This window comes from Erpetoichthys calabaricus, chromosome 2, assembly GCF_900747795.2.
Source record: "Erpetoichthys calabaricus chromosome 2, fErpCal1.3, whole genome shotgun sequence".
In the NCBI taxonomy this organism is placed as follows: Eukaryota; Metazoa; Chordata; class Cladistia; order Polypteriformes; family Polypteridae; genus Erpetoichthys; species Erpetoichthys calabaricus.
Window position 1 is genome coordinate 113,722,618 of NC_041395.2, and position 21,338 is coordinate 113,743,955.

Consider the following 21,338-nt stretch of genomic DNA (forward strand, 5'->3'; position numbering starts at 1 on the left):
CAGTAAGTGTTGCTTATCCTGCATTCTGTTTGTGTTTGTTGTCTGTGCCGAAGGTGATTCTTCTCAGTACAAGTTCCGGTGATAAAGTACGATGTGGGGTGTGGACCTTTAGTTGCCCTAAAGCAGTGAGTTTTCGTTGCACTCAAACTGCATGCTTATTTGTAAATTGATCAGGAGAAAGAACTTTAGAAGTTGGAGAAGTCATATTAATATTGTAACATGTACAACAAAATCCTTAAGTGCTTGTCTGACCAATAGGCAGCACATTGCTATGCTTTGGCACCAGATAAGCAACACTACAAGTAACAGAACACAAAACTGCCTCAGTACCAAAAAAAAACAAACAAACAAAACAACTGTGTTTTCTACTTAAAGTGCTTACAGAGAATCTCAGGCATTGCAAAAACACTTCATTAGAGGTGATTTGAAAGCTAGTGGACACTTTCTTCTAAAGAAGGGTTTTCTGATTTCTTTTGATGACTTTACAAGCTATTATAAAAACAAGAACGCTGGACGACTTTGATCAGTCATTTGTTTTTCCTTAGCCTTGCTTTATACTTTGCTTTTTCTTATAACTGTCTGAACACAGCGGGCACGGTCTTCTATGTTTTATACTCTAGGAATCAAAGTTCAGATCAAGGACCACTTTACTCTCTCGCCGTGACAGCATGTACAGTAGATGACTAATAGGTAAGCTATCTAGATGGCACATTAATGTGCACTTCTTCCTGCTGAATAACAACTCACTTCTACAGTTCTAGGAAGTTTGCTTTCTAGATGTTCATTTGCTCAAGTGTGTATCCAAGGATTTAATTTGTTGTCGCTGAATATACCCCAATCAAAAACTGGCAGTTTTGGAATTTGACTTTAGTTAAATAACAAATTAAAATTTGAATTTTTATGAGATGAGCATAGCATTCACAGGTTAGTGCAAAGATTTCAGCCTCCTCCAGCATTACAAATAAAAGTCTCCTAACACCTAAGATATAGGATTCTGTTGGTGAGTGTTTGTTTTTATAAAAAAAAAAAAGTAATATTTCGATATTGCAGGGCTATTGTGTGGTCTAAAGCTTTAGTTTGCCACTAAGACAAAAGGGCAGTTGAGACCAATGCAATTATGATTTGATCATTAAAACACTGGGCCAATAGAGCACAAGTACAGAAAACTCATGAACTGCAGTTGTGTTCCTCATGTTTTTAATTGTCTGTACTGTATTTTACTTGTTTATGTTTTGTGAGAAGACAGCCTGGACACAACCAGACGGACACCGGCAGTTCTATAAAACACACACGTTTAATATTTATAAAGTCCCAAGTAAAGTCCCCACACACACACACTGTGCTCCAGCATCAAGCACCCTTCTAATCGGGCCTTTCACTAGTCCTCTTCGGGCCTTTCGCTGTTCCTCTTCAGGCCACCTTTCCTCCTTACTCCCAAGCATTGCCTTCTTCCACCCGACTCTGGCTCTCTGGAAGGCGGACCCCTTTTATGTCCACCAGGACATGATCCAGGTGCCTCCGATGAACTTCGGTGGCACTTCCTGGTGTGGCGAAAGTGCCGCACGAGTAACCGGAAGCACTCTGAGTCACCCTGGAATACCTCCCGCCAGCACTTCCTGGTGTGGCAGAAGTGCTCGTTTCCAGGACTCTAGGATCCTCCAAGCACCCCCTGGCGGTGACCATGGGCCCCAATAAGGTTGAGTTTCCAAGCTCAGTTCCCGTGGCCCCCCTACTAACCAGGGCGGCTGCCCTCTCGTGGTCCAGGGGAGGTATAGTCCCTCTCCTGGTCCTTCCAGGCGTCCCAGCTGGGTATGATGCCCAGCCGCCTGCCAAAGTTTACATATTTCTGAAGTAGGTGGTGTGCTTGACAAATGTTAGTCACAAATAAGAAGTATGATACACTGTGACAATTCTAAAGTTTAAATGGGAATTAAGAGTCACAAAGTTGTTCAGTGTACACTGCAATTTAACAGAACCCCTTCTTCATCTACAGGGATGTTGTGAACTGAGGATGCACCATGCCTTGTGTGGTTCAAAGAAAATTATAGCATGAAAATGAATTATACTTTTTTATTGTATTAAGTCTGGTAGTAATATTCAAAATTATTCTGTTAATTTTTTTTTGTTTAATTACAAAACTTTCTTCTTGTTACCATAGTTTACATATGATCTTGCACATCCATCTAACTATCCATCGTTCCATTTTCAAACTTGTCCTTTCTATTTCACACTCTTAGAACTAAAGGTGCCAAAGGGTTTTTTTCTGAGCAATGCCTTAGCGGAACCATTTTTGGTTTCCAAAAGAACCATCCACAGGAAGGCTCCAGAAAGAACCTTTATTATTTACACCTGTAACTGGTTCCATAAATAAATGGTAACTGATTTACAAAATGCCAGTGGATTCCTGATTTTAAAAGAACTCTTGCTGAATACAGTAACAGACGCTTTATTTCAGTTTTCTTGATCTGTCATTCCCTGCTACTTTCCCTACTATATGTTAAAGGTTTCTGTTTTCTCCACAGCCTTTTTAAAGCCCAAAGAGCTAATTTCACATTCAAAGAAACCTTCCCAGAATTAAATGTCAGTCAGTCAGTCAGTCAGTCAGTCAGTCAGTCAGTCATCGTCCAACCGACTATATCCTAACACAGGGTCACGGGGGTCTGCTGGAGTCAGCACAGGGCGCAAGGCAGGAACAAACCCTGGGCAGGACACCAGCCCATCGCACACACACACACACACACACACCAAGCACACACTAGGGACAATTTAGGACAGCCAATGCACCTAACCTGCATGTCTTTGGACTGTGGGAGGAAACCGGATGACCCACGGGGAGAACATGCAAACTCCATGCAGGGAGGTCCCAGGAAGCAAACCGAGGTCTCCTTACTGCGAGGCCACCATGCCACCCCCAATTAAAAGTATTTTAATTTATTCATCTAATTGGAGTAATCTAATTTGGATTTGTCTGGCATGTTATCTGGTTTGCAGTTTTTGTATGAGAATGCTTAGAAATCCAAGAAGAATAAAAAAAAAAAAAATGAAGTCACTTGTGTTTCTAGAAAGTTTTCCTTTTTATTTATTTACATACTGGTATCATCTGGTAAGTGTCTAATGTTAGCATCTTATGAAGACATTTTAGTCTACACAAAAATAGAAAAGCCTATCCTCTTCCAACCTGTCATCGACCCTGCCGCCAGAAGCAGTCACATTCCTAACCAGCCTGAAGAAGGCATGTGCAGCACAGATATGGCCCACTGTATACTACTGTACTGTATCTCTGCACGCAGGTCCCTCGTGCATGATGGCAAAACAGAAGTTGAGAGTATGGGAATGCAGTAAAAGTAAACTGAGTAACTGTCAATTTGTTTTTACTTTTTTAGTAGTAGCATTTACCTAAAATAAAAAGGCACAAGCTGCACAATTTCTACGCACATGTAAAAACCAGCTGGTCAGGCGATTGGAGGCGATGGACAGGCGTCCCGTCCGGGGTATTCCCTTACGTGTTAGCTATTGGGATACTCGTAAATATTGGATGAAGACCGATAGATAGAGAGATCTTAGAATAAAAAGAACGCAAATTAAATGAAGCATTAACTGTTTAAAAATTATGTACGTGTTGCATCAAGGTGGTAAATGTAAAATCAATCTGTTATTAATTACTGAAATAATTCATACACCTCATTGACAAGAACAAAGAAATCACGAAGCCATGTTTATTTATCACGAAAAGAAGTCGCAGCAGTAAAAAGAGAATGACGTAGCTATCGGTCGTAACGCTTCAAATCATAAAGGTTGCAAGATCTTGTTTTATTCACACACTACACAGCGGGGCGGTAGGATGGTGCAGTGGTTGGTATGAAATACTGAATTTCAGCTATTATTGATTCTGGCGGCCATCTGTAAGTTTTTCCATCGTGTATATCTGTATTACACATAGAAAAACAAATAAAACAGACATGACACATTGTTTTCTTCACAATGAAGTTGCTGTTTATGGTGGATCGCAATGTAATGTGCTCATATCAATATTATCAATTATCTTTGATCTCATGGTCTGTGGTGGCCACTTGAAGTAACAAAAGAAGCGGAGAACCTGCTCTTCAATACTCACCTAATAACCCTTAACAAATTATATTATTTATTTTTCACTCATTCTTAACATTCTCTCTAACGCATTTTGGTTGATGATACTTAGGAAATTCTACTGCATCCACTACATGTTTTCAGACTGGGTCTACACATTCATTTGCTATATGGAAATAATTGCAAATGCATAAAAAGGTTATTGATTGAAATTGTCTCCTTTATTGTCGTTCCAATGTTGATCGCAAAAGTCGCCCTAGGACACTGCAAGTTAAATGTTCTGCACAATATAAAGGCTGATCATAGATAGCTAGATAGATAGATAGATAGATAGATAGATAGATAGATAGATAGATAGATAGATAGATAGATAGATAGATAGATAGATAGATATCGGCACTTGTTTGTGTTGTAGGAAACTGAGCAGATGCTTACTTTATGCAATTTGCTTTTGACAGACTTGAAGTTAGTTATAGCAATTCAAGGAAGTCGCTCAAGTTCAGAATATGCAGACTAAAAGAGGACGAGGCCAAACTGTCATTGTGGAATTGGAAAGGATAATTCAAGCAAAATTCAGTTTTTACTTACAGGGTGGGACCCCGTTACCTCACAATCCTAATCCCTCGCATATACGGTGTAAACGCCGTTATTCCATTATCACGACCAAAAATTCCCTTTCTTGAACGGCCTAGACTGACATATAATAAGGTAGGTGGATCGTAATTTACACTTTTCCCGATAATCACGTATATTCCATCGATACTGATCCAAATTGGTAGAACAGTTAGAATCGTGCTCCCAGTGATGGTCCTGAAGGTCACATAGCCTCTGAATAATAAAATACATGAACTAGGCTGCTGTCGATTGATCTCTACACTTTTAACTGTAAGATCTCTTTTGATCGTCTGGCGATGAATAAACGTTGTATAAGACTGGCATAATCTAATGGTAATATTAAATGACATAGACAAGCAGTGCTTGACAAACATGCTGAGGGACAGTTCAAATGACGAGCTAATGTGAAGCTCGAGGGTCCCGGCAATTGTTTGTAACGGACCCGTCAAGGCGAGTTTGCTTAGGTCTAAAACTGAAGACCTCATGAATATTAAGCACACTCCTCCCGTGACGTCACGGCTTGGTCCTGGGGTGCGCTAGTCTGCGCTCCAGTCTTCTCAGAATGACTGATCAGCAGTGAGCCAGCAGCGCTTTTCGACATAAGTGTGTGTCTCTTCCTGGCTCTCGGCTCTTCATACTCACCTTATTCAGTTTTGGTCTTGCCGCTACTACGAGAAAAGGCAGCAGTAGACAGGAGGCTTGTTTCGTCCCTGAGTCTCGGCATGAAGAATCCTACGCTATTCTGGGTGTTTATTTTTGTGACGGCGGGGCTGAGCTACGTCTTCGCAGCCAAAGGTGGGTTAAGAAGCGCTTGTTAGCCGCGAGCACTGCGCTGTGATTAAGAGGAACGATCGCGAGGTGGCAGGGCTGCTGCTGATGCTGGGGTGTGCGCCGGCGCTTCTTACGATAGCCATGTCGGTTGATATTGGGTTCAAGAAAGATAGGAACCTTGATACTCTTCTTTAGTGCAACTAGGGCAGTTTTAAGCCACTAGAAGAATGCGCGTTTCTGTCTTGAGGACAAAAGAGTAAAAGTTTGGAGTTTTCAGAAAACACTGCTCGCCTTCGGTTTGGTACAATTAGACGGTCAGGCTTTTTAGAGAGCACCCGGCTGGACGTTTAGAGTCAGTTTTGATCATGCTTTCTCCAGATGGTTACGTGCCTTATTCACGGTTTACGTGGGGTTAGGCATCGGATTTAGCGGCAAGGCTTTATTACATCTAGCGAAGTGACTCTGTAACCCGGGGCTTCGGTGTTTCTTCGGAACTTCTTAGTCTGGTTTGGAATTTGAACCTTCTAAACTGCAAGAGAATGTCTAAATGTGCTTTCCAGATCTGTCGTCATTAGCTCTCAACGCGCGGAACCAGAGATCCATTACGCCGATCTTTTGGATACTGCCTCGAGTAAATCTACTGTCACTACAGTAACGGATTTTAAAGCCGCCGTATAGGAAATACATTCTCGCTGCTTTGTTAGGCTTACATCTTTTGAACGTACATTGGATACCGGTCCCCGAAATTTGGACAAGGGATATGCTTGACGTCCTCTTCACTTCAGATTGCTTTACCCTGGTTCTAGAGATTTTAAACATTGTGTGCAATTTGTAGAGCACACCTGCTGCTCCGGCCATGAAATCCATTCTAGAGTGGTCTTCCGAACATGTGTTCCACCCAAGTGTCTCGGCAAGTCAAGCACATGCTTTCTTAGAAGTGTTCATTAAAAGCACCCGTCTAGAAAATGTGTTAGGGCAATCGTTTATCTACAGTAACTGAGCAGCGATCTCGTGTACAGGATCTATGACCTTTAAAAATCTTGTTATAACTGCGTTAATTTGCTGAAACCGTTAATGACAAGAAGCCATGAATAACTGAGACGTGTTCCATAATTACAAATAAGTCATTCCGAACGATGTGAAGGTTTAAGATGCCGGCAGTAGTGTACGGAGACCAGAGTTCAGAAGATCAGTGTCAACTGTACTCAGGACTGGTTAGAATCTGCTGAGCCCTGTTTAATACTTCAGTTCGCTTGAGAATATTGCTTAGGACATGAGTAATATATTTGCTAGTTGAGAAGGTTTATATATTTACGTTTATTTTCAAAATATTAATCTGATGTTATATATATATATATATATATATATATATATATATATATATATATATATATATATACTACAACTACTTATTTTTTGTTACTATTTTGTCTTTTGAATGTTATATTTACTCAAAATGTTGATATCCATATGCTGCTCGCTTGGCTTAGGTAAAAATACATTAATTAGTTTGAACAGAGCATGTGCTTTTACAACTGGAAATTCTTCTCTTCTGAAATGAAGTATATTGTATATTTACACCGTGTTCTGCTCGACTTGTACTTTAATTTTACAGCAGAACCAATTCAAGATGAAAAAACTCGGAAAGCTACATTTTATACAGATGCTGCACTATAATTTGCACATGTAAAATGTAATAGCTACATTGAAACATGCATGTGCTGCTTTATTGACAGAAACCACGAGTTTATCTAAAAGAGTAGCTGAAACTGGAACTGTTCTCATTTGTAGATGGAAACTCTTGTCTGGTTATTTTCATATTTTGTCTGGAGATGGAGGAGCAATGGCGCAGAAGATGGAAAGCTTTGTGGCTTTTGCTTCAAAGTAAACAAATTATCAAGCAGAGAAAGATAAGGAAGGGCATCCAAATCCCTTATGATCTGAGGTTCTAATTAAGTCTCAGGGGCTACTGTACTGCTTGAAAATTGTGAAAGGAAATGATCTCAGTTTGTATGGCGTGTTTTGAAACTCACTCACACAAGTTAGAAGATTGGTACCGTGTATACACCTCCTTTGCAAATAAATGCACTTTTTTGTAAGGTGGAAGGATATTGGGCATAGCCAAGGCATTGACGCAGATTCAGAACTGAGTGAAGGCATCACAGTAGAGTTTTAATTGAGATCTTCAGACTGCCTTTTAAACACTAGCAACGCAAGTGACTTTGTGAGACTGACTAACTGCTGCTTTAAGCACATTCACCACCTAGATCGGAGTTGTTTTTGTTATGTTCTCTCTGCCATTTTTATGTCTTACAAGTTCCAGGCTTTGTAATACAAATATTTTACTTAAATGTGACTTGCATCCCCCCCTTAGCTGTGTATGTACCCATCACAAGGTTCTTGTTTTGCAAGCTCATCTCCTAAAGAAAGGAACTGTGGTTAAAATGTTAGCCTATTTCTGGAGACATGAAGTCCCCACAATAGAATATGATTAGGGAGCGTGAGGAGCTTGTGTCAGGTGCAGCAGGGCCAAGGATGAGAAAAGGATCAGCTGATCTCCAGGGATGGACACAGTTGTACTGAAGACGAGTCATTTTAACGCGCTCCCCTCCCCCTGCCTGTGCTCCAGATTTCTCTTCTGCCAAGCTGTGTTTTTTCACGAAGGTGTATTGTTTAATTACAGCTCTCTTTTGGTGGTAAAAGCAAACAGTCATCCCCCCTAAACATGAAAACAAACATTTTGGATTTCTTGTGCTATATTGTCAAAGCACTGTTGATGTCGGTCACCCGTTCCATGCGGCTGCTGCTTCCCTTGCTGAGTAAACAGAACTCTTCTACTTTATGTGACTAGAAATCGTTGTGTCCTGATCTCCTTGTTTTGAGTGTGCCAGCTTTGAGCAAACAGCCCCTGACAGCAGCTTCTGTTCTCTTTGTTTAATTGCATTCAGTAGTTTTTTGGAGCTTTTTATAACATGCCACTTGATTTCATATACTCGAGCTATGTGGAGAATCAAGGTTAATGATTACAGGAAGCAGGATATACTTTTGCTTTAATTGAACATGTTGAATGCATGTCAGGCAGTTTTTTTAATTTATTTATGTATTTTTTTGCTCAGGTTTTAAATCTTAAAACTCTGAGAACACTGATGAGACTCTGTTGCCTCTGGCACTGGTCACTTGGAATGGCAATGCCACTCCTTCTGTTACTTCACAAGGGAATCGTGCTTTTTGGAGATGCATTTTGTCACACATCCAAATGTCACTTATTTTAGTCCAAAACAATGCTGCATTAATATTTATGATGAAGTACTATGAGAGCCATTTTGGTGTCACCAGAGGCATGACTTTAATTTTCAGCAGTTAGGGGCACAGAAGCCAACACCTTATATTAATTGCCTTATGTGTAAAATTTCACAAACTCTTGAGAAAATGCTTTCCGCCAGACATGAGGATAATGTGCATGACTGCAAATTAGATTTTTTTTACGTTACTGAAGATTGTATAATTGCAAAGTTAGTTATAGGTTGATCATAACAGCCAATTGTATGGAATGGAATTGTTCATTCTTCCTTCTGAATAAAATACAGTGTAGAGTGACTAGTAGTTTAAAAACTTGATGATTTATAAATTGCATTTTTTGTTTTTAAATATAGTGTCCTTCACAGAAGGCTGGCTCAGAGCCCTCAAGTTTCCTCTACCCCCTTCCTTATTTCCATTTTCTCAACATGAAGTAGTGTGCCAGGAAGAAATAAATATTCACGTCTGCAGTGGCATATGGATCAAGATAAGGTTTTCTTTTAGAGATTTGCAGTCACGCTCTCAGATTTCTGTGTTCAGGAATATAAGCAAATGGAGATAGACTCTACAGGCACTTTTGGTTCTCAACCTTTATGAGCACCCATCTTTGAAACAGTTCTGCATCCACTTTTAGTCCTTCATGAGGAACTGTGATGACCTGGGTGCCCACAGTCATGTGCCTCTTCCATTATCTGGGACGTTGATATTCATACTGACATGGACTAGGGCGAATGAAGACACAAGCAATAAGTATGGTGCACAAAGTGTGAAGTGTGTATTTATTAGCAAACAGTGTCCAAAGACAAAGTGCAATTCAAAGACACTTCAATAAATAATTCTTAAAAACAGTGCAGTGTGAAGAAGTTGAAATAAATAGATAAATCCATTTAATAATTAAATTTAAGGATAAAATCAGTCCGAATCAGTTTTCTTCCCTTTCATTCCCCAGTGCTCTTTTTCTCTTTCTGCCATCTTACCCTGCTGAACCAAGAGGCTGGCTCAGCAGGGCTTAGACACCAGCATACACGGTCCATAACCGACTGCCGTACCAGCTACCTCACCTCTGGGACATTCTGAACTTGACTCCTTTGTCTTGCCACCTTCTTTCAGTCCAGTGGATTCCATATAGAACTTGATCATCCCTGCTTCTGCAGATCGGCAGGGATTCATCCGCCCCTGGAAGGTCTCTACCAATGCCCCTCTGTGGGCCTTGCCTAACTGCTTACCTTCTTCACCCCTCACTGGCTCCAGCCCTACTCTGCATTCTTTCTCTGTGTAACCTTGATTTCTTTCTCACAAGTTCTTTCTTGCCCCACTATGAACTACCCAGACCCTTTATAACCCTGTGAGTTTATTCTCATTAAATGAACCGTTGAGCCTCAATGTGGGATGGTTGTGCTGATTTTGCTGGTGCACATAAACAAGCAATTAGCCATTTTCCACGTTAGGTTCTCCGCAGCCACATGGCTTTCCTCCTGCACACCTACACTCATTAGGTCTAAGCTTCACTATTCTTTTATAACACCCTCACCTACTTAGATCAGCTATGGACCGCAGACACTCTCTGTCAACCTGCGGTGAATTTCTGCTAGAACATTACGGTTTATTCGTTGAACAATGGTATATAATACACTCTCTCACTTTCATTTTACAGCATGTTAAAATGGAAACTTTCATAGGTAAAACTGGGAAATAAACCAGTAACAAGTATGTGCATTCTGGCAAATTCACATGCACACATCAGATATTGGGAAACACAACATGAGCCCACACAGACACAAATAAATGATTAGGTTAAGTGGGTGCTAATGTAACGCCCATACAATATTTTAAAGAAAGTTACTGAAGCGTCTGACACACACCTACACAATGCTAACTGAAAGTTTTAAATTAATGCACGCCTGTGTAAACAGTAAAAAGAGAAACCAATACTTTGGGCCACATCATATGTTTAAAGGACATGGTCCCCTCTAACAACAATTAGAAAAGCTACACGAAGGTAAAACTGGATGTATAAGAGCCGTGGCACCACACTGAGTTCACTCCGTGCCTTTTTACCACAGTATAAAACAGATCAGGTCAAACATTATGTTGGTGGCCTTTTGTTGTTCCCTAGTCCTGCAGGGTTTTCACTGGATGTAATCATTTTTGAATGGATAAAGGACACACTGGCATTCGTTCATTGACTCATATTCTAAATTCACTTATTTCAGTACAGGGTCATGGGGCCTGGCACACATTTTAAATGTAGTGTTTTTTTGTTTATCCACTAATTCATTTCTAACTCATGTCTCAGTGGAGAATAACCTTTCTGCATAGATAAAGTCTTTGTTTGAGAAGAGTGATTGCAGGGGATATTTGCCAGAAGCTACAGTAAACATGTCTCCAGAGCAATGTCTGATTTGATTCAGACGTAGAACACAGAGTTAATGATACTCTCCTGAATTAAGATGTCCATTGTAAGGGAAACAACAACAAGACAAAGGAAGTATGGGTGACCACAAGGTAACCCAATGTTATATATTGAAATTGAGCTAACAGTAAATGGAATTTGATCCAGAGAGTTGATTAGCACCAATGTGCTTAATATTCAAATGGCAAACACTTTCTGTAGATCAGGAGAGTTAAGATGGCAGACTAGAAGAGGCAGACACTTAGGTGTGGATTAAGGCAAGGTTACTTCTCTGTTTTCTTAGAACATGGTCATCGGGTCTAAGAGTAGAAGAAGAAAATGTATAAAGGACAGGGCCACACTCAAATCACCCTTGAAATCAGTCCCTGTAATAGGCCCAACTATATCCATGCATTTGACACTATATCCATTAATAGGAGAGAAAAGTTTAATCACCCGACATAAAATTTTAGTCTAGAGAGACATACAAAAAATTTCAAGCAAAATGTTTTGTGTGTTCTGCCAAAGATGGAGTTATTAGACCACAAAGGCAGAAAACTTTAACCCAATTGGAAGATGAAATCTTAATCGGAGGACAGGCAGGGCTCCAAACCAAGAATCAAATGATAGTATGACCATACCCTACTATAATGAGGAGGAGGAGGAGGAGGTTGGGAGCAGGCGCTGATGGATTTGTTTTAAAATTATCTAACTTTTAAAAAGAATGTAGACTTCTTTAACTTTGTGAGCTGCATGATTTCACTTTCTCCCCTTCCAATTGCTGGTCAGAAGCTAGATTCCTTATTTCCAGATTTTTAAGGAATGTCAAAAGACCCAATCCTAAGCTTGCAATATTAATTTGACAGAATTTTGATGGGACTATCTGTACCCAATATGGTATACTACCACTGAGCCTTCATCCTTCACTCTGTCTATCTTGTCCTGGCTATCTCTTCCCCCTCATTCCTCTGTCGTCGTTGTATACTTATAATACTGCATTATTGTTCCTCACATTCTATTGGGAACTTTTGAGAAGAGATTTAGTGGATTAGTTCATCATTACGTTTGCAAAAAAAATAATGAAACGTTGACATGGCTAGCTGCCCGGTTTTATGTGAGGCGCTAGACAAGCACAACTGAAAAGTTGTCTCTTTGGATTAGTCTAAAACAATGAAAGGGTCAGAAATGTGGCAGAACACATCTCTCATTTCAGGCAATAATTGAGCAGGACCAGCTATATGATGTCACTGATGTAGAGAGCACTTGTCAGTTCGCATGCTACAAACACCAGATATAACCAAGCACTGTAGATGATAGCACCCCACATCATGATGCCTGATGCATGCAGGGTTTAGAGACAAATGTGGGGCATTGAGATACCTTTATGACATGGAAGGTCATTTTAGACTGAAGAGAACTATATTATAAAATATAAAATAACAAATCTGTTTTAGATAGGCTGCCACTGAAACTGGTAACTTAAATTACCCAAGTATGAAAAGGTAACACCCAGAAAGCTAAAGAAAACACATTGAGAAATTTGTAGTCCATATATCAAAATCCAAAGAAAGGCCCACATTTGAGTACGTGCTAATTGGCAGCCTGGGCAGAACTGAGCAGCAGAGCGTCTCTCACCACACCCCACCCCTCCTCTTCACCAGTCAAGACTGATCTCAGCCATTGCAAAGTGACAAACTGAACTTGAATCCCATTCTGCTAATGATGATTGCTTGGCCAGGGAAACAGGGATTTGATTTTTTTTTTTCCACGAGATAACCCAGATTTGAAAGGTACAGTGCTGAAATCCATTGCCATTAAAAACCTGATTTATAGCGGTCTTATCAGACAAAAAACTGCATTATCCAAGTTGTACATAAATCCTAGCAGGAGGCAAGTGAGCTGCCTTTTCACCATGCAGGCTTCACAATGCAAATTAAATGGAGTGACACGCTGATGTGGCATTTCTTCCCCTTCTCTCTCACTTTTTTTTTTTTTTTTTTTTTTTTTTTAAATAATTCTTGTCATTTAGTTCTGGTTTACCCTGAACAGATGGAAATATAAAACTGCAGGAGTCATCAACTACAAGTTTATTCTTTTAGCTTGTTTTGTTTTGTTTGCTGCTGCTTTTTAAAAACCTGCCTCTCTAGTGATTGGTAGCGGAATTTGGACATGCTGTGTTAATTTTATTGCACGCATCATTACCGGTAGTTTGCATGGGAGAATAGCTGCACAGCTACTGATAAAGGAATGCAGCTTGTCCTTCGTAATTTGCTCTAATAAGAGGCTGTGTGATGTTTTACAAGTCTGAGTGAGCAAGTATGCAGGTGACCATTGTTCAGTGGAGCTAGAACCTGCGGGAAATTGATGTAGTTCAATGCAGCCTGGCAAAGTGTGTCTTCTTAAATATGACTGTTTTGTTTTACACTAGCTGCTGTTTGTTCAGCAGTAGAGGGAAGAATGAATAAGGCAGGAGTGGGTAGAATGTGTTAAACATGTGAAAAGTGAACATGCCCAGCTACCCATATTATTTGGCAAAGCTGTTTGAGCCAAAGGGCTTTTCTCTCCTTGAATTTTGCCATCTTCTTGAATTATGAGCATGATAATAAAATACTGTGGAATGTACATTAGAGCTAAAAGCTGGGCAGGCAGGGAGTGCTGTAAGCCAAAAGGCCCACTGGTGTCCTGCTTCTTCTCCATACATACTGTATAATCTTGCCAGTCTGCCAGCTCACACAATCACCGTATTCTAGCCAGCTTTCTCTTCTTTGTGATGCTTCATTGTCTGCACTCAACTGTACAAGGAGGCAAAACATTCATATCAAATGAATACCAAAGCGAGGAGCTCCTGGTTGCTTTTAGTTCATACTGTCATTTTTTTCATTTCATTAAGATGCTAAATTGTATTGCTTTTAATCTTCTGTTCACATTATGACGATGATAGCAGATTTTTACGAAAGAGACACAATGTTTGGATTGAAAATCGGGGGCCAGGCAATGGATTTCTAAATTTCCCATTTTTGATTTTATGCTGGTTAAACAGGAGGCATTCCAAATACATTGGACAATTCTCATGTGTTTTCGTCTGGCCACCATAATCTGAAACAAAAAATCTTGTGTGCCCTGTCCTGAAGAGCACCTTGAGTGCAGTCCAAAACCATTAGCCTCCAATACTTTACTGCTTTCTTTGATGCATCTTGGCTCCTATCCTACAGCTAGATACAACATATTTTCAGGCAAAGACCTCATCAAAGCTACTGTTAGATAAGTTTTAATGCAGTCAGGGTTCAGGCTTGCAATGTTGTGCCCCTGGAAGCACCAAGTAGCACTATACCTTATGCAATACAATACAGCTTACTTTTGTACAGCGCTCTTCACTGAGTGCAGGCACAGAACGCTGTGAACAAATTCTCCATTAAAGTGCATATATAGATTATTCTAACTAATAAATGAAGAATTAGTACATATAAAGATACAGATTTGTTAAACACAGAGAACAAAAAGTAGTACAAACTGACTTCATCACTTTAAAGATGTCGTAGCTCTATCTGATGATATATCACCCATGTCCAATCATTTGACAAAATATATGTATATATATATATATATATGTATATGTGTATATATATGTATATGGAAGAGAAGGTCTGTGATACGGTTTGCATATTTGCAGCTGGAGATCCACGAAGGGAGAAAAAACGAATCACGTATCATAAAATAGTTTTTTTTTTTATTCCTGAGCTTTCAACCCCTATCAGGGGTCTTCATCAGAGGATAATGCTTAGACTTACAAGAATCAAAGGCAATATATAGCAACACATTCAGTGGGGGTGGGGGTGGGGGGGTGGAGGTGACTAAGTCAGTATGATCAAGGGGGGGGGGGGTTGTATAGTTTAATTATTGTGTACATGTCCTTCTTAAGTTGGCATATGCTGGATTTATGTCCAAGTGTCTGTTGATGGCGTTTTCATCTGATATATAGTATAGTATATATATATATATATATATATATATATATATACCGTATATGTGTATATATGTTGTAGAAAAGGCGCTATATAGGCGCCCGACCCGGCACAGAATGACACAGAGGCACGTATAAAACACACAAGGACTTTTATTTTTCTTCACCCGTGGGCACACGTCTTTCCCATGACCCACAGGCAATACACAGTCCCAAAAGCACAATCCCAATCACAGCAACAACACAGTCTTCTCTCCCACCACTCCTCCGCAAGCTTTGTCTCCTTCCTCCCAACTCTGGCTCCCTGAGTGGTGGTGGCCGGCCCTTTTTATATCCCACCCGGAAGCGTTCCAGGTGCTTGATCACCTGGTCCTAATTGCATTTCCGGGTGGGGCTGCAGATTTGACCAGCCGGGCTGCAGACTCCATGCAGCTCCCCCTAGCGGCCATCCGAGCCCCCAACCAGGCTGTGGAGGACTCCATCTCCCATGGAGCCATGTGCCAGGTTGGGGAATCATCGTCCGCCAGGGAGGCTGCCACCAAGCGTCCCGGGGGAGGTACTGAAGTGTCCATGGCTGCTCCCCCGGAACAGATGTAGCAGGGGCGTCCCTGCCGGGCATGGGACCCGGCTGTCCTTCACAGTGTGTATATATATATATATATATATATATATATATATATATATATATATATATATATATAATATATATATATATATATATATATATATATATATATAATGTGTATATATGTATATGGAGTCTCTTTGGATGTTTTAGCTTATACATTTGTCATAAATTTGTCCCTCCTCAGTAGGACTTAAAATTTAAAGATCACCTCCAGGCAGTGGGATCTCTCATTTTCAAGTGGATGATGGCCGAAGGTTTTTGCGGTTTTTTGGATTTTTTTTTTTTGAAGTAAGATAGTTTGTTTGCTTCTTGTCTGGGATTCATGAAAGCCGATTTTATGCAGCCACAAAGCAGTAAAAGTAAGTGCACTTCTCGTTGAGCTAAAAGAAAGTTTGCCTTACCCAAATGGCTGCGTGGCCATGACTTAAGGAAAGTAGAGTGACATTATGTGTAAAAGACTCATTCTTGGTCATGTCACATAGGCTATAATGCCGCTTAACATATACCGCTGAGTTAATGGTGCCTACAGAATACCAGAGTAAAACTGAAGTTTTGCCTTCTAAGCCCTTTCAATGGCTCCTTTATTCATAATTTAATAATTCATTAGAAGTCCTTTCTGGAGGGTGCATTTCTGTCTCTCGCTCAAAGAGATTTATTTAATGAAAAAGTAGGGTGATAACCATATCTGTCGGTTTTCCTTCTTCAGTTCAAAACTCTTTACTCTTCACCAACATAACAAAAAAGTGCAGGAAAGATGAAAAAAGGATTCTTTCTTTTATATAGTGCCCTTTTACTAGCTGATCTCCACATGGTGCTCCGTGGTGGTCCACATTCATTCCTATATTCTTCTGCAAATTAGCTAAGACCAAACTACAATCAATTGTAGCTCCTCTGCTGCCAGCCTGTGACTTTATACTGTACATTCAGTTTAAGTTTAATAATAAAATAATAATGTAATGATATTCTTAGATTAATTTTTGCAATATAAATTAGTGAAAGTAAAAAACAAACACTTATTTCTGAAAAGGTGGACATTCATAGGTTACTAAATATTAAGGCCTGTACTGCTGAAGGGTAAGGTAACTTAAAATGTAGCATAATATGCATTGGTGACAGAGGAAAGGAAAACAAAAACCTCAGGTGATGAAGATCTCAGAGAAGTAAACATTTAGGGTTCCAAGTTCTCTGAAAAAGGAAAAGCCAAAATATATTTCACCTATACCATGGTCACCCAGCTCCTCCTACAGCATTCTGAAGGCTAGTGTCCATACCTAGATTATGACACTGGGTCAGTCACTATCAATAACGTTGTCTTCTGGCATTTGTTATGCTTTCCAAGACCAGGATGAGTATATCAGATAACAGTTATGCTGACCATGACCGGAGAATGAAGAGGAGAAGAATTAACAGTCTGTTATAATATTGAGTTTAGATAAGAAAGTGGAAACACAATAATGCAATATATGTAGTCACCAACAAGAACTCAATTGCCTACAATTGTTATATTCAGGGGGTCCATACATTAGAAAAATTGTGACAAAAACATCAAGTCTAGATTTGAAGCTCCCTAAAGTTCTTTCATTCCACCACACTACTAGGTAATTTATTCTAGGTGTCTATGGTTCTCTGTGTGAAGAAAAGATGCCTAATGTTTGTGTGAAATTTGGTCCTAAAAGTTTCAACAGTGTCCCCGTGTTCTTGTTGAACTCATTTTGAAGTAGAAGCCTCGATCCACTGTAATAATTCCTTTCATAATTTTAAACAGTTCAATCACATCCCCTCTTAATCTCTCCTTGCTTAAACAGAAAATGTTCAGCTCCTTCAGTCTCTCCTCAGCTCACAACTTTTAATTGTGGAATCAGCCTAGTCACTCTTTTCTGGACTTTCTCTAGAGCTGCTTTGCCTTTTTTGTAATATGGAGACCAAAACTGAACACAGTACTCCTGGCGAGTCTTCACAAATAGGTTATCTAACTTTAACATTACATTCTTAGACTTATAGAACACACAATATGATATATAAGTTAACATCCTACTAGCCTTCTTGAGTGCGTCTGTACACTCTCTGGATGTACATAGTGATGAGTCCATACATTGAAACTGCTGCTCGCTTTTGCTTCCTTTTCTACATTTTGTCTTTTTCTTCATTTATTATTAGTAGCTTGACATAATGTTCACAAACTCCTTTTATACTATTCATGTTCTCAAGGGGGCTGGAGACTATCCCAGCAGCTTTTGGTGCACAACAGGAAATATCCTTGTCTATTAATACATCCCAGGGCCTACTCAAGCACACTCCTACATTGAATTGTCAAGTAATATAATATGCATGTGTTTGGGATATGAAAAAATATCAGAGTCCAGAAGTAAAACCCACCGAAGGTGGAAAATGTATGAAGCCCACATAGACAACAAGCAGACAGATGGAAGATGGATCCATGTAGCAGTGTGCTGCTCCAAGGGGATGCAGCAAAGCTCAAATTCATGTCTTCTAAGTTTAGAGAGATTATATATTTCTGTACTGCTCAGCTTTTGACATAACTATGAATGATAGCAGAGTGAAATAAATTGCTGCACTCAGTGATCAGGCAAAAATAAAAATGAATAAAATCAACCACAGAACATGAAGGAAAAAAATGGGATTGTGCCAAAGTCCGACAGCTGTCCTCTGTTCACAGTGGCTACTTGCTACATCCATATACATTTACCATTGCACTCTGTGACACTGGGCCAAACCTGACCAGTGGTTGCTTTTTCTCTGAAGGTGTTTAAATAAAGGAACATGTAAAATGACAGTGAACGTTATTCTGTGAGCCGTACCTTTCTAGCCATTGAGAATAGTAAGTGGTCTGAATTCCTAGATTGCGTGGAACTCAAGATTTGACTGTTGAGCCATTTATAAAAGTGGGGAATAAAGTGAGGGTCAAGGGTTTGAGCCATGGTGTTTGGCACTAGGGTTGCTATCTGCTTTTTTTCCTGCTGTAACACAATAAAAAACAGCCTCAGGGCACAGGGGAACATCCAATCCTCCATGTGGCAAATGACAGCAAGAGTGTGACATTACAGAGTAGGTAAGCACAATGGGGGTGGGGGTGGGGATTAAAATAAAAATAACCTACATGACAGTGATGCCTGTCCCACAAGTATTTTTGCTGTGTGTCCCTGAGGATAAAGAGAGCAGCTGGTGACAATTCAAAGTCACAGAGACATCAGCAGATGACTGAATCTGCAGCAAGTATAAAAATCACTCCACTGTGTAGCTTTCCTCTCTTGTAGTGTTCCACTGGGATGGGTTCGATGATTAGCAATAAAAGAGAAAGGGGAGGCAATGAGAAGTCTGCCCAAATGTGGCAAAGAGTGCGTAGCCCCTCCTCAGTGTGATTGATCTATTAAGGCCATCCTTGGTGAGTGAGCATGCATGCAGATTTACCTATGGACCAAAAGAAACAGCTTGTGAATGATACAGAACATCTCTTCTGTTTCATCTTGTTTTATTCCTAAACCCACTTAATACACTTCAATGTCACTTGGATTCAGGGTCCTAGCCTATGGCACTGGGTACAAGCTGGGAAACAGCATGGGGCAGAGTGCCACATCTGTAGGAGGGTAGATTCACACTCTTACCAATTAAGATCTGAGAATTAACCTAACTTGTGTGCTTTTGGGAATGTGGGAGGAAAACTAACACAGACATGGAGAGAATGTGCAGACTCCAAACAGATGACAGGAGTCGAACAAGCAGGCTGCCTCTGTTAGACATAACTCACAGCACCACCCACATCTGCTTTGTGCTGCCCTCAATTTTCATTTGCTGTGGCATGAACAACCGACCAAGAATGAGGTGAGAGCTGACAGGAGAACCACCCAGCATTAATCTGTAGCCCAGATTCTCTGCAAGCTTCTATCAATCCTTTGGTCTTTCTTTTATACGGCACTTTTATCAGTGGAACCATCACAAGGACCCAAGATTACAATACAGAATTAAATTGATAAACTCTGGTGTCGACTACAATTAAAATTTCAGCAGAACCAAGAACAGTAGTGACAGACAAGCAGCACAATCAGAAAGTGAAACAAACCAGAAAATGTATGCGTGGTGTAACATTCGGGTGCGTGTGGGGATATGGTGAGCTGTTTTCAGACCTGGAACATTTAAAATTTTTGTTTGTTTACTTCATTGTAGAGAGAGAAATGCATATCATGAAATGACATCTATCAAGATATATTTGAAACAGTAAATTGTTCAGTAATTGAGATCGCATGGAATGTTCCTCAGTTTTAGGAGAGATGATTTTGAAAATTCACCAATGCTTTTGAATAGGAGTTTATGTAATTTAAAAAAAAAGTAGACAGTGTACTATATTTGAGGTAACTCAATTTTGATATTTTAATTATCTCAATGAAAATGCAACTTTCTCAGTAAATGTCTGTGAAGAATAAGTTTACCATATTTTAATTAAATCTGTCACCTGGGGACTGAGTTGTTTCATTCAGACAGACAGGATGACAACACTTAGCACTTTATGCAAACACCCTGTGGACCACCCAGGCTGGCACTGCCACCTGAACGTTAGAACACAGACAAGCGTGGGACACAGGTTCAAGGCCACACACATTTTCTTTTTACTTTTTACCTTGTGGGCAACGCCCTCCCAGTTCCCACAAGCCCAACACAATCCAAAGCTCCAACACTGCACAATACAATATTCTCTTCCTTCACTCTTTTCCTTCTCGTCCACTCCTCTGGTCAAGCTTCGTCTTCCTCCTTCCGACTCTGGCTCCCCGAGTAGTGGCTGCTGGCTCCTTTTATAAGGTACCCGGAAGTGCTTCAGGTGCTTGATTACTTATTTCCGGCAGCACTTCTGGGTGTGGCAGAAGAACTGCCCATAAGGGCTCAGCAGCTCCTGCTGCAGCACCCCCTGGTGGCGTCTGCCAATCCTAACAGGGCTGCACCAAACTCCAACTCCCATGAAGCTGTGCAGGAGTCTGAGGCACCGCTGCAACCAGGGGGCATGCAATCTAATGTCCCGGGGGAGGTAACGCTGCCAGCGTGGAGGCGTCCCGGCGAGGGCAAGGGCCCCGGCTGCACGCTGCAACCCCTAAAAATGGAAATCATCTGAAACCAGAGAGGAGATGCCAGTGTGGTGTACAACAGAGAACATTGAAAAGTTCTGGAAAGCGATTCAGAAGAAGTAGAGCTATAGCTTTGATTGAAATGGCAGTTGATGGAGCTTCACAAGCATATCCATTTGTAAAGAGTAGGTGTAAGTGAACCTGGATTTAGATGTGGTGTGTTCCTCTGGTTGTATATGTCTATGTGTGGCCATGCTTTTGTACCGTTACACTCAGGGTGACATGCTTACTTGTTTGTACGACTCTTTAAGTATTTTGTGTGGCTGCAGGTCCAGTTGTAACAATTACAGGCCTGGATCTGGATTTAAGATTACTTCATATTAATAATCAAGAATATGTTCTAATACATTTGTATGTATTAAAAAAAAACAACAATAGTTAATAACTGTTGGGTGTATTTGCAATAAATGTGGGAAGTTGATGCCTGCTGTGTTGTCACAAGGACAAGGTGGAGGG

At 40.3% G+C, this 21,338-nt stretch overlaps 1 protein-coding gene across 1 annotated transcript in view; it reads left to right on the plus strand.

Annotated features, from left to right (window-relative positions):
- The first annotated feature begins 5,240 nt into the window (after positions 1-5,240).
- Positions 5,241-21,338, plus strand: part of LOC114646274 (calsyntenin-2-like) — a 791,236-nt gene continuing 775,138 nt past the window's right edge. Inside the window, exon 1 of the mRNA XM_028794392.2 lies at positions 5,241-5,496. Within this exon, the coding sequence (XP_028650225.1) occupies positions 5,424-5,496 (73 nt within the window). The 5' untranslated portion in view covers positions 5,241-5,423. The remainder of the gene's footprint in view (positions 5,497-21,338) is intronic.